The 14,525-nt window shown below is 38.6% G+C and overlaps 1 protein-coding gene across 1 annotated transcript in view; it reads left to right on the top strand.

Annotated features, from left to right (window-relative positions):
* The window catches only part of APLF (aprataxin and PNKP like factor), a 77,548-nt gene extending 71,467 nt beyond the window's left edge, over positions 1 to 6,081 (top strand). Inside the window, exon 10 of the mRNA XM_032873749.1 lies at positions 5,543 to 6,081. Coding sequence (XP_032729640.1) covers positions 5,543 to 5,748 — 206 coding nt within the window. The 3' untranslated portion in view covers positions 5,749 to 6,081. The remainder of the gene's footprint in view (positions 1 to 5,542) is intronic.
* Positions 6,082 to 14,525: the final 8,444 nt, after the last annotated feature.

Here is a 14,525-nt window from a genome sequence, read left to right as displayed (position 1 = left end):
TTGACTGCTGTCATCTATTAAGTTTCTTATATATCTAATTGATTTAAAATTTCACTAACTTTCCACACTTCTTAGAGTACTCTGGTTTTGGCACAAAATACTGAATGCAAGAGCGATCAGTTCCAGGAAAATTTTATTTTATACTTTCTTAGCTACCTTACCTGTTGACAGCATTAAAAAAAATTATTATCAGCATTTTATTATTTGATTATTGGAGTCATTCTGGCTTTTGTTATTATGTGATATGCATTATTCTAGGCTATTGGTACCACCCATGGCTGAAAATTTTAAATGTTCTACTGATAGCTATTTTAATTTATCTCTAGTTCTGCAATGGTATGCACACATTTGCTTATATATACTTTCCTTCCAGAAGTAGAACCCAAAAGTTCTAGAAAGCTATTATGGAAATTAATGGAACTTAAATGAGATTCTATAAACTGATGCTTAGTGTAGGGAAAGCAGAGAGATTTGGGGATACAAAAAAGGCTAGTGCAGTGGAATTTAAAAAGAGGAATAAACTTAATGTATAATAAAGTAGACCGGAATATACAAGCTGCTTTTCCAAGGCTAAAATATGAATACCCAACTAGTAGCTTGATGAGAAAGATGAGTCTTTAGTAGTAAAATGAAGTATTTGAAAAAGTGTTTATTCTTGTAGTATGTAGTAGGTTTTCATCTTTAGAATATTGAGCTAAAATTTGTTTTTACTTAATGAGAATTAATATCCTAATTAGTCCTCAGATTTACTGGTAAAGAAAGAACAATAAAATCTGAAGAATTATTGATGTTAAGCTATAAATCTGTTATGAGACATCTCTTAGATGTCATCTAAGATGACAGTCTTAGATCCTAACACCAGAAATCTATTTGGAAAAATCAGCAATTTGGAACGATATTTTCTCTCTGTAAAAACCAGCATTTCTTCCAACATGCATTTGACACAGTGTACTCTTCACTAGCTCTTCAGACTGATGTTCTTAGGGTAAGAACTGACAGTGAAATTTTAAACTGTAAAGAAAAGTTGAGACACAAATTTAGGAATTGTCATTCTGATGTGACACATCCTTCTACATGAGCAGAAATTAAGAAATGACCACAGCCTAATATCAAATAGTTAATCCGTTGTTACTTTAAAGATGTTAAAAGAGTCTTGTTACTTTTCTAAAGGTGGTTCTTTTCCATCATGGAAGTGCAGTGTTACCCATCAGTTCTTCAAAATAAGTGACCGCCTGTTTCTTCTGCACTGCTTCATGCAGTCAGGCTGTCATCCCTGTGTTTCATATGACTTCAGTGTTTTGTAGAGAAAATGATGATTCCTACTTTGGACTTAAAATTATAACTTGGGAGTCAGAAAAGATTTTTGAAGTAATTTAATCAACATCCTTCGACTCATAGATAAAAAACATAAATTCCATTAAGCCATTAAGTTAAGTGACTTGTGCATTGTTTATGGGCTTGTTTATGACATAGATCTTTGGGTTTCTACTCCCCAGTCTATCTTCTCTCTTAAACCATGGCTGCTTTTTAGAGACTTTTTGTTGGATGAGGGGGATGGACAATCACATAAAAATAGCAGTAACTAACAGCAAGAAACTTCTAGGTGAAGATAGAGAGAAAAAAAAAATATTTCATCTGAGCTTACCTTGATTTGGAAGAAACAAGTGCAGTTCTGATTTCTTAGACACACTCAAGAATTATATTTCAGGGACACCTGAACGGCTTAGTTGGTTAAGTACCAGACTCTTGATTTCGGCTCAGATCATGATTTCAGGCTTCTCCTTGGCTCCGTGCTGGGCATTAAGCCTGCTTAAGATTCTCTCTCTCTCTCCCTCCAGCCCTCCCCCCCCCCCCCTCCACCCCCCCAACCCCTTTAAAAAAAAAAAAAAAAAAAAAAAACAAAAAAAACCAAAAAAACATATTTCAAATCTAGCTATTATATAGGAAAATGTGTAGGCACTTACTTTTTTTAAATGCAATTATATTATTAATTCTGTGGAAATCTACAAAAAATAACTATAAAAATTATGTTTTGTTATTGAGTAAAAAAGTTAAACAGCTCCTGCTATGTCTTCTGTTATTATTTTTGCACTTTAATAAGCTTTTCACCAATTTACAGTATCTGTACGATACTGAAGTCTTGGCTTGGGATGGTCTGTGATGGGATTCCTCGAGTGTTTCCTGGTTCTCTTACCAGCCAACTTCCTTGTATGAGCTTTGTTTGAAGTTTTTATCTAGCAAAAAAGTGCTACTAGCAAGGTTTATGTGAACTTTTCTAGTTTTATCACTTCAAATCCAGATACCCAGCTACCATACTGTAGTATGTTCAGCGTGCCCAGTTGGAAAATACATGCATGGGTTTTTGGGTTTTTTTTTTTTTCCCCTTGCTTTCAGTGTTCTTCATATCCCTTTTGGCATAAAAGCTTAATTGTGTGCTAAGGACAGGCATTTTATTCCTAGGTTAGGTGTTAGCCATATTTAGTTCAGAACCTTGCTTCCTGAGTTTATTCCTATGATTCAGGAAATCGTGTAATAATTCAGATCACCAAGTATGCTTATTCAAAGCATTTTCCAAGAAAGTCAAGTCTCACTGTCTGCGTAGCCCAATTACACTGAAAGGCAGAAACTGTTATTTTTCTAAAAAAAACAAAAACAAAAAAAAAAAAAAGGTAGACTCCCATCTAGATGGTATTTACATTGTACAATACTTAAGGCCACTAACTGAGTCTGCTAAAGAGGATCCATTGTAATTGATTCCAGAAAGATAATCACATGTCAGCATTTAATACCCTGTTAAGAAGTGTCCACATGGCATGGCCCTGCTAACACAGGACAGAGAGCTGACTTTGCCTTTGTCATGAGTTGGCTCTTCAGGTGCTTTTACTTAAAGCACAAAATACCCAATCATGTGAAGTAGAGTGGATGAAATTTGCTACCAGCTGCATGGAGTTCTATTATGGATGGGTTTTTTTTAGATTTTTTAGATGCTATTTAAAAGAATCATATGTGGGGCACCTGGGTGGCTCAGTCAGTAAAGTGTCTGCCTTTGGCTCAGGTCATGATTCCAGAGTCCTGGGATGGAGCCCCACATCAGCTCCTTGCTCAGCAGGGAGCCTGCTTCTCCCTTTGCCTCTGCCTGCGGCTCCCACTCCTTGTGCTCTCTGTCCTGCAAGCTCCCTGTGTCATATAAACAAATAAAATCTTAAAAATATAAATAAAAAATAAAAGAATCATATTATGTGATGTTTATATAAATGAAGACTTGATAGTTATAAATAATTTTTTGAGAAAATAAATAACATGACCTTGTTGCTCAAGGAATGAGCTGAGCCTTCCCAGTAAACTGCTGAAGATTTCCAAAGTTCACTGAAGCTTAAAGCCCCTCCAATTAGCAGGATTTAGATAAAAGTCCTTAATGTAACTCATTATATTGACAGGTTAGTGATTAAAAGTGTAGGTTATATTAAGAAGGTTTTCTGTAAAACTAAAGGTATTCAGCAATTGATTTGCGGATTGTTCATTTGCTCATCCAGTCATATATTTAACAAATATTTATATTAAGTTTCTTCTGTGTGTTAGGCATTGTTGTAGGAGCTGAGGATACAGTAGAGACAAAGCCTTGCCCTTGTAGAATTTTACAAAGGTGGACAGTGCGCAGGTAAACAACTATGTGATGTCATATAGTGAAACTGCTGAGAAGAAAAAGTATGTAAGAAGACAGAATAGCAAGGGTGTGTTGGGGGGGGCGGACAGGTGCCATCTCAGGTAGGATGGTGAAAGGACTCTGATAGTTTGACATGAGAGCAGAGGCTTGAAGGATAGAGCAAGACAGGTGATCATCTAAGGGAAGACTTTGCCAGGCAAGGGAAATGGTGACTCCAAAAGCGCTGGAGATGATCCTGCTTGTCCTATTCAAGGTGTGGTAGAAAAAGGGTAGAATTGAAACAAAGAGAGTAAGGAAGGAGTGGCAGATGAGTTCAGAAAAGCTAGTTGTGTAGGCTCTTAGAGGCCAGCACCTGCAAGTCAGAACTTCAGATTTAATTCAGAGTGAGGTAGGAAGCTATTGGAAGCTATCTAGCTTCTCTGTAGAGAATAGATAAGAGTTGAAGCAAGAAATCCATTAGGTGAACATTAGAATTGACTGAGAAAAGATGATGATGGTATGGAGACCAGACAATGGAGTAGGTAGAGTGAGAAGTGGCAGACAGTTTTTGATGCAGAGTCAATAGGATTCTCTTGACATATTGGATATTGGGTTTTCAGTGGAGGATATTCAAGGATGACTCCAGGGTTTCTTGGAAGGTTGGAGAAGTCACAGACTCAAGACTGATAAGAAAATGACTAGATTTGGGTGAAGCACCTCAAGAGCTGTGTTCAGGGAATATGATGTTTCAAGATGCCTGTTCCTTATGCAAGTGGAGAGAATCCATAGACAGTGAGATAAAGGAGAGTGGAATTCAGGTGGTAGTCAAGGTTTGGGATATACATTTGGGAATATAGGATATAAGACTGGAGTGTGTTATTAGAGTGTGTGAAGTGAAGGTCCCAGCCAGGAACTCAAACACTCCAAAATTTAGAGGTTGGGAAGACGAGCAAGAGCCAGCAAAGGCTTGAGAAGGAATAGCCAAATAAAGCAGGAGGAGAACCTGAAGTTGTTTCAGCATTATGTGTTTTTCTTGTGAATCTGCTAGGTTAATTTCTGAATCTGAAAGGAGACGGGTGTTACTGAGATGTCACATATTTATAAGAGATAACTTCCAAAGCAGAATGGCTTTATCATAGCAATCCTGATATTTTCAGTAGTCACAGTCCCCAAAACAAAGATCTATAAAACCATACTTTCTGAAGTGTATAGACTCATGTTTTCTCATTTGATCACAAACGTGGTGTGTTAATCAGATTGTGCCAGCTTTCCTGTGATCACAGACTGTCCCCAGATTTCAGTGCCTCGCGACAATAAGTAGGTGTTTTTCTCCTTCATGTTATGGCTGCGTGTTAGCTGTGGCCTTGTCCAATGTGTGTTCTCATCCTGGAATCCAGGCTGAAGGATCAGCCCTGAGCTGGGACATGAGGGAGATGGTGGCGGAGGGAAAACAACGGCAGCAGAACCCCAGAAAGGCACTTACAGCTTCCCCTTGGAAGTGCCACAAACTATTTCCTCCCACTTTCCTTTGACCAAGTGTGATGTCATTGGGGCTGATTAAATATAATCATATCATAGGGAGGGACAATAAGTAACTGGAGCAAGAGTATATTCTACCACCCCGAGGGTAGGGTAGGATGAATATGATTATGGTATTATTAAGGAACTGTTGTTATGATTCTCACAGGACATGTTAGTTTCAGGAGCCTCACGGTAGGAAAAGTTAGAATTCTAACAAAGTAATTTAAGCCCCCTTTCTAGAAACTTGTGGTGGTTAGTGCTGTCTTAAGTAAAAGTAATTCTTCTCATTAGAGAAAGACATTTTACAGCTGGCTATCTCTGCTCCCAGGTTTGAGTGGTTGTTAATATGTTGTGTGCCAATTTTTTTTTTTTTTCCAGTGAGAAGCGGAGCAGATGAAGACAGTGATAATGTTGGGCAACCCAATGAGTATGACCTCAATGACAGCTTTCTCGATGATGAGGAAGAAGAATATGAGCCAACAGATGAAGATTCTGATTGGGAACCAGGACAGGAAGACCAAGAGAAGGAGGATGTGGAAGAGCTTTTGAAAGAAGCAAAAAAGTTCATGAAAAGGAGAAAGTAACTTTTTTCTGCAGTAATATATGGCTCACATTTATTCTTTATGGAAAAAATTCAGGTACTAACGAGGCACTTACATGATAATTGGTTTTTCTTCTTTTTATAGTTGTGACTTTGCTATTGACTCTTTGCAGATGAAACATTGATATGCCAGCCTTTGATGTAGTAGATGGAATTAATTTTGTTGCCTTGCTTTTTCTCTCCTATTTAAAGCATCTGGAAATAGGAAGCAGACAAAGAGTTAAAGAGAAATAATTGATATTTTTCATGTACTTTGTGTGTTGGGAATAAAAAGTAAAAGCCATAGATTGCACAAAACTTTGGCCTTGTTTCTTTTTTCCAAAGATTCTATCTTTATTGAACACTAGGCAAGCAGAACCAGGCCAATGACATCATGGGTAGGAGAGCATGCCTCTTTTATTATTGAAGTAATTTTTCAAGCAGAACCAGGCTTTAGAAAGTGACAGCCATCATATAATGGCTATGATTTTTCTAGTACCCTGGATATGAGCTTTACAATTTCATTTACTACTTTTGTTCTTTGAAACTTGGGGAAATGAGTATCAAAGGAATACTGAAAATATATTCAGCTAGACTATAGAAATGTTCACCCTGCAGGGAATGATGTTATTTTGTGTCCCACATCTGTAATTTACTCTATGTCTGAATTTAAAAGTAGAAAAATCCAAATGACTTGACAGTGTAGAGACTCAGACTATTTTTTCAGACTTTTCAGACTAAAGTCTTACATGGTTATTTTAACTCTCCATGTTCCTTCTTTACATTAAAACATTCTTACAGTAATATTTTCTATTCTAAGAGAACCTAGAAATTTATATCTTAAAAGAGCAAGGCAGATTTATATTTGTTTTCTTATTGTTTTTGAATGTCTTTTGAAGTTAATTATGTAATGTTAAAATTAACTTAAACTGTCCGGGACAAGATAAGTATTTCTTTAGACTATTATTACCTACTATTCTGACTTTCCCTCTTTTATTTGGGAACTGATTTGTCCCTTCTAATGTCCCTTTACTCTTAGGGGCTTGACAGGCCAATGAAAAAAATCTTTGAACTTATTTTCATCCCTGCACTGACTTAATCCTTAAAGGTTTTTTAAGTCCACTCACAGGTATATCCCAAAATAATTGAAAATGTGTTCACACAAAAACTTGTACACAATGTCCATAGAGGCATTATTTATAATAGTCAAAAAGTAGGGGCACCTGGGTGCCTCAGTCAGTTAAGCATCTGACTCTTGATCTCAGCTCAGATCTTGGTCTCGGGGTTGTGAGTTCGAGCTCTGTGTTGGGCTCCATGCTGGGCATGGAGCCTACTTAAATAAATAAATAAAAATAAAAGTGATATAATAGTCAAAAAGTGGAAACACCTAAATGCCTATCAGTTGATGAATGATGAACAAAGTGTGGCATATCTCTACAATGGAATATTTTTGTTAATAAAAAAGAAGTGAAGGATTGATACATGCTATAACATGGATAAACCTTGAATAGGTTGTGCTAAATGAAAGAAGCCAGCCACAAAAGGCCACATATTATACGAACAAATTTATATGAATTATCCAAAATAGGCAAATCCATAGAAAATAGATTAGTGGTTGCCAGGGGCTAGAGGAGGCAGGGATAGAGGGTGACTGCTAGTGGGTAGAGGGTCTTTTTATGATTGTTAAAAATGTTCTAGAATTAGTGGGGTTGGTAAATATACCAAAACCCACTGACTCGTATACTTTCAAAGGGTAGATTTTGTGGTATGGGGATTATGTATTTTAATAAACCTGCTATAAAAAGATAATGCAAAAGGTGACACTAGTTTTTCAGAAAGAAGAAAGCATTTAATCAGAATATGTTCTTGGCAATAATGTGATAGCAGCTCATGTAGCTTTTTTTTTTTTTTTTAAAGAGGAGGGAGGGGCAGAGGGAGAGGAGAGAAAATCTCAAGCCGGCTCCGCGCCCAGTGTGGAACCAAATGTTAGGATCAATCTCACAACCCCGAGATCATGACCCAGGCCAAAAATCAAGAGTTGGATGCTCAACTGACTGAGCTACACAGGCACACCTCATGGTATCTGTTTTTAAGGATAGTTTGATGTGACTTCCATAATTATCCCAAAGACACTTTTCAGCATGCTATATAAATAGATAACTTAATTGACTAGAGTGTTGTGAACATTCGCCACTTGTAATTGGACTACATTTAAATCTGTGACTTACAAAATAGAAGGAAAACTTATGACATTAGCTGGTCAGTGGGTGCAAGAGTAGTGTTAACAAAAACTTGATTCTTTTCAATATTTGCCATCCTAAACAGTGTTTAGGAGCCAACGCTTCCTATCATGGGTGTTCACAGAATTTAAACTGTATCTCAGCCAAAAATTGTCACATAGACCTTTGTCACTGATTTGTCATGGAAAGCAAATGTTTTTTGTTGACCTCTCATGTGTTTGTGTGTGGGGTGTGGTTTCTATGACCTTGGGAACCTAGACATGAAGATTTTTCAGTGACACCCATACACTGATTCTATTTTTGCCCCAGGTTGAGGATGGCCTTGTCAGTGCTATTGGTTTCTAAAACTGGAAGATCCTGTGGTTGAAACATTCATTTCATGTAATGAAAGCAAATAGATTGGGAGCATAGTTTTCCAAGAATGGTGACATAAAGCTGAAAATAAATAGACAGTGACTTTCTTCTAATTAATGTGTGCAGAGTTCAATGTCACCAACACACCCCACGGTGGGAGAAACTGCATGCTGACATGCTGTCTTCAGCTCTGCTCTGTGAGACCACCTTGTTCCTATTAAGTTCTCTTTCTTGAGTAGGAATCTAAAATGGGGTGTGTGTGTCTGTGCCTGTGTCTATGTATGTATTTTCCTCCTGCCAAGGCTCCTCTACAATAGATACTGAAGGAAAAGGGATAAAGATGAATGACTGCTGACATTATGACCAGCTATCCTAACACAGTCTATAAACTTTATTATTATAAGCAACCACAGTTGGGCTCTGTTGTGCCCAAGACCCTGTTTCACACAGAATGGCATAGAATCCCTGTTCTGATGTGCTTACAATCTACTTGGGAAGTTGGGTATTTATTCATTTAGTAACAGTGACTACTGCATACCATGGGGGCTACAAGGGAGAAAAAGACATGGATCTACAGTCACAGAGCTTACAAAGCAATGAGGCAATTAGCCAAGTAACAGTGGATAAATGGGACTAGTCAGAGAAGGAAATGCTGGGTTATAATCTAAATATCCCGTCTTGTCGCATTTTGAAATATAGTCTCATTCCTGAGGAAGAGCCTTTGTATGATAGAGTTGCAAGCTGAACTAGTAGATTTTCCCATAGAACACAATTTTTACTTGAAAGAATGTTTAGCATAGTAGATATGCTATGGTTATTCAAATTTGAGTGTTTGGCAGATGTTTCCTCAAAAATGTATGAAGCGAATCTGTTTTTCAAGGAAAACAACCACATTATTTGTTGTAATTGTAAAACTTGGACTTTCAAGCAAAAGTTAGAATTTTGGAAAATCTGGATTTGTCACTGTGTCCCTGATAGCTTCCCGAAGCTTTCGAAACTGTTATTGTGGCAATATAATATAATGTAGTGTGTCAACATTTGGAAGAGCTACGGAAGTGAGCAAGCCAATATTTTCCAAATGACCAGTGTACATTACAAAATCAGGCTTGAGCAAAATCCATTCAAAGCATAAGATAGACCAGTGGAATTTAATGTAACAGAGCCTGTTTGTATGGTTCATTAATTTAGTTTCAGACTGCATATTGTAACTAACCTTCCAGAAGCTACCATTTTTCTATTTTTGGTGACATACCAAAAATAATATCCATAATTATCTGAAAAGCCTACCAAAATACTCCTTCCTTTCCCAAGTACTAATCTGTGTAAGGCCTACTTTTCTCTATATCCTTCAAACAAAACAACATATGAGAGTAGCTCCATGAATCTAGCTGTCTTCTATTAAGCTAGGCATTAGAAAGATTTATAAGAATGTAAAACAATGCCATTCACCTCACTAAATTAAAAAAAAAACTAATTGTTTTTCATAAAATACGTTTTTATTTTTAAAAAAGATTTCTTTATTATTTATTTGAGAGAGAGCATGAGTGGGAGGGGCAGAGGGAGAGGGAGAGAGAATCTCAAGCAGACTCCACACTGAGCATAGAGCCCAACACAAGGTTTGATCTCACAATCCTAAGATCATGACCTGACCCAAAACCAAGAGTTGGACACTAAACCAACTGTGCCACCCCAGTGCCCCAGTTTGTTATTTTTAAATGAGTTACTAAATAAATATTTTTAATTTCTCAATTATAACTTCCCAAATGATACATCACTATAGATATGACCCTCATAAACAAAAGCTTTTTGGGGTCTTTCATAATCTATGAGTAAAAGGAGTCACAAGGCTCAAAATTTTGAGAACCATTCTGTTATGTCAGTGCACCATTCAGTTAGGTTGGTTATAGTTGGATAACCCTAAAATCTCAGTGACTTAATTACAGGAAAGTTTTCTTAAGCCAAGATTTCCTGTGTTAGGTGACTCTCTGGGGCACTAACACAGGACAGATTGACATCCCAGGCTTTCAGAGGTTCCATCATCCTACATTGCACCCTCTGGAACCTGGGACCTTCTTAACCAGGACTGCCAGGGGAGTAGAGAAAGTGGGGGGTTAGGCCCCGCAAATCCAACACTGCAGGCTGGAAGGGAGCTCATCACTGCTGCTCACAGGCTGTTGGCCACAAGCAGTCACATGGTCCAGCCCACTGAAAGGGGTGCCCAGAAAAGATGAGAACCAAATAGAGTGAACACTAGTCATGTCCATCACCAAAGGAGTAAGTGATATTAGGGAAAAGAGAGTTGGGGGAGATCTTGAGTGTCACTATTTTAAGGGATGGAAAGATAAGGTTCATTGAAGGAGTTAGAGGGAGAAGAGGAATGTCAGGAACTTGCCCTTGAACTCACAGTCTGCATCTGCTCAGCTTTTCCCTGAACATTCCCATTTCCTGGCCCTTCATAATGGGCTCTACCTACCTCTACTAAAGGGAGAGGTCTCTTAACGCTCCTGGTCTTCTGCCCCTCGTCTCCATCTTGCCCATTCTACCTTCAACACTCTGGTTTTCTTGATGTTTCTGGAACTCCTCAAGCTCCCTGCTGGCCTGTGGTCTTTGGACTTGATGCTGTGTTGGGAATACTCTTCCCTAGATCTTCACCTGGCCACAGCCGTTCACTCATGGTCGCTACTCAAATAGCACTCTGCAGGGAGCCTTCTCTGCTACTGATCTAAAATAGCCACCCCCTCAAGCCCTCACACCATTCCCTGTCTCTTTGCCCTGCTTTATTTTCATAGCCCTTATTATACTGCTTCATAGTCCCAGTTTTGTTTACTTGCTGCCCTCCCACTTAAATATAAACTCCGTTCGGGGAAAGAACATTGTCTTCTTTATTTATGCATCTTTGGTGCCAAGAACAATGTCTGCCACACTTCTTGACACATATTTGTTGAATGAAAGAGTGAATGGATATTCTAGGATTTCCAGAATGCTCCAGGAAAAAAAAAAATCAGGTTTATATAAGTTTCAAAGACAATAAATACTATAAGCCCAATTTTGAAGATTTCAACCGTATGGGTTTGCTTATGCAAGGCTATGCTGGGTCTCTGAGAAGCCCCTGTAGTCCAGCATTTCACAAACTGATCACCACTGTACTCCTTTTTGAGCCTCACCTAATAAACATCCTATAACATCAGAATTCCCTTTGGGAAAGGCCGCTGTTGGCTCTAGAAATCTGTTGAGAATATTTGAGGGGGGAGTGACATCTTCTGACCTCTAGGCAATCCCCTGCTCCCTCTCTTCCAACTCCCGCCTCCAATTTCCTATTTTCTTTCTTAGACCAGAAACAGAGCCTCACTCTCAGCAGTCAGAGCACCTGCAATCTGGCCCTCACAGGAGAGAAAGAGAAGTCTGCTGATGACCACTCTGGAGATTTTTTTTTTTTAACCCAAAGAGCCCTATGGTAACCAGCAATATGACACCCAAATCCATCTCATGTAGATCTCTCAGACCTCCAGGACAGCACTTTACAATCTTGCTCTGGTTCCAGCCTCCTCCCAACACGAGTCTTCCTTATTGTAGGATGTGTGGGTTGGAGGACACTGTGAGGAGTCAGGATGTATCTGCTTGTCACTGCCACTTGTTGCTTTCCCCCAGAAAATTATTGTGCTCTTGCAGGGAACACTGCAGCCAGAGTCAGAGCCTGGGGAGCTCTGCTGTAGGAAACATCTCGATTACATTTCACAGACTCCCAATTTCCCCTAGACAAAGTTAAAGTCTTTGAAGACAGACACGCAGGCTGGAGAGCTCTCTCCAACTTTTACTCAATCTTGGTGCAGCTACCCTTCTAACTTCTGATGTTTAAGTGGGACCCCCCCAAGAAAACAATCCTGATTGAAGCCTCCCTAACAAATCCTAATTGCGCACTCTGCTTACATCCTCTCTGCAGCTGGATGATTTTACTTGCCTTGGTGGAAGTTTAAAATTTGACCTGGAAACATGAGAAACTGCAGGCATGGAAGGAGTTTCCAAATATTACTGATGCATAGTGCACGAGCGGGAAATTTTGAGCATGCACATTTCTTCATATCAAGTATTTATGTAAATATCAAGTATTTATGTAAATCCTTGATATAAAATATTTATATGTACTACTATATTAATATATACACTATAAAACACAAAATTAAAAATTTAAAAGGATGAGATCAACTTGAAATAATCAATATTTTCAAACAGGATTCTTTTGTTTTCAGACTAACTAGGATAGAGCTATTCATCACTTTCTTTTGACATTTAAGAAATCATCCCCATGGGGTGCCTAGGTGGCTCAGTGGGTTAAAGCCTCTGCCTTTGGCTGGGGTCATGATCCCAGGGTCATGGGATCAAGCCCCACATCAGGCTCTCTGCTCCATGGGGAGCCTGCTTCCTCCTCTCTATCTGCCTGCCTCTCTGCCTACTTGTGATCTCTGTCTGTCAAGTAAATGAATAAAATCTTAAAAAAAAAAAAAAAAGGAAAAAAGAAATCATCCCCATGTTTTCCTTCCTCTAAATTGATATAAGATTTTGGGCATCTGGGTGACTCATTCGGTTAAGCCACTGCCTTCGGCTCAGCTCATGATCTGAGGGTCCTGGGATTGAGCCCCGCATTGGGCTCCCTGCTCAGTGAGGAGCCTATTTCTCCCTCTCTCTCTGCCTGCTGCTCTCCCTGCTTGTGCTCTCCTGCTTTCTCTCTGTCAAATAAATAAAAAAAATCTTTTTAATTTTAACGTTTCAGAGAAGTTGAAATAATAGCATAAAGAGTATTTGAATACTCACCACCTAAATTCAACATTAATTTACATTGTACCATATTTTCATTATCTGTTTGTGTGTGTGTATGTGTATAAACAAAGCCATTAGAAAATAAGCTAAATGGTGCAACCACTCTGGAAAACAGCATGGAGGTTCCTCAAAATGTTGAAAATAGAACTACCCTATGACCCAGCAATTGCACTGCTGGGTATTTACCCTAAAGATACAAACGTAGTGATCCGAAGGGGCACGTGCACCCGAATGTTTAGAGCAGCAATGTCTACAATAGCCAAACTATGGAAAGAACCTAGATGTCCATCAACAGACGAATGGATAAAGAAGATGTGGTATATACACACAATGGAATACTATGCAGCCTCAAAAGAAATGAAATCTTGTCATTTGTGACGACGTGGATGGAACTAGAGGGTATCATGCTTAGCGAAATAAGTCAATCGCAGAAAGACAATTATCATATGATCTCCCTGATATGAGGGAGAGGAGATGCAACATGGGGGGTTAAGGGGGTAGGAGAAGAGTAAATGAAGCAAGATGGGATTGGGAGGGAGATAAACCATAAGTGACTCTTAATCTCACAAAACAAACTGAGGGTTGCTGGGGGGAGGGGGGTTGGGGGGGTGGGGTTATGGACACTGGGGAGGGTATGTGCTATGGTGAGTGCTGTGAAGTGTGTAAACCTGGCGATTCACAGACCTGTACCCCTGGGGAAAAAAATATATGTTTATAAAAAATAAAATAAAAAATAAGCTAAAATTATTATGCCACTTTGGCTATAAATACTTCAGTGTCTATCTTCTACAATTGAGAACATTCTTCCTCAGAATCAAAATACTGTTATCATAGTTGAGGAAATTAATAATTTCCTAATATCATCTAATCAAATTTAGTTCATTTTCAAATTTAATAGTCTTAAATACACCTTTTATAGTTTTTGTTTGTTTTTTAAACAAGGATCAAATCAAGATTCATGCATTGCTTGTTGTAGTTTATTTACATTCTTTATGCTAGGGGCACCTGGGTGGCTCAGTCATTGAGTGTCTGCATTTGGCTCTGGTCATGATCCCAGGGTCCTGAGATCGAGCCCTGCATTGGGCTCCCTGCTCAGTGGGTAGCCTGCTTCTCCCTCTCCCACTCCCCCTGCTTGTGTTCCCTCTCTCACTGTGTCTTTCTCTGTCAAATAAATAAATAAAATCTTAAAAAAAAAAATTCTTTATGCTAGGTCTAGAGTGCTCCCAGCTATTTTTTAAGAGACAAGGTAGGAACTCCCACATTTTGTATTGATCTCATTGTTTTACTGTGGTGTCATTTACCATGTTCCTCTATCCACTGTACTTCCTGTCTCCTGGGAGTTAGATTCAAAAGCTTGATCAGATTCAGTAAA

This window comes from Lontra canadensis, unplaced genomic scaffold, assembly GCF_010015895.1.
Source record: "Lontra canadensis isolate GAN:19392208 unplaced genomic scaffold, GSC_riverotter_1.0 scaffold50, whole genome shotgun sequence".
In the NCBI taxonomy this organism is placed as follows: Eukaryota; Metazoa; Chordata; class Mammalia; order Carnivora; family Mustelidae; genus Lontra; species Lontra canadensis.
The sequence above is the reverse complement of the archived record's forward strand: the minus strand, read 5'-3'. Positions and strand labels throughout refer to the sequence as shown.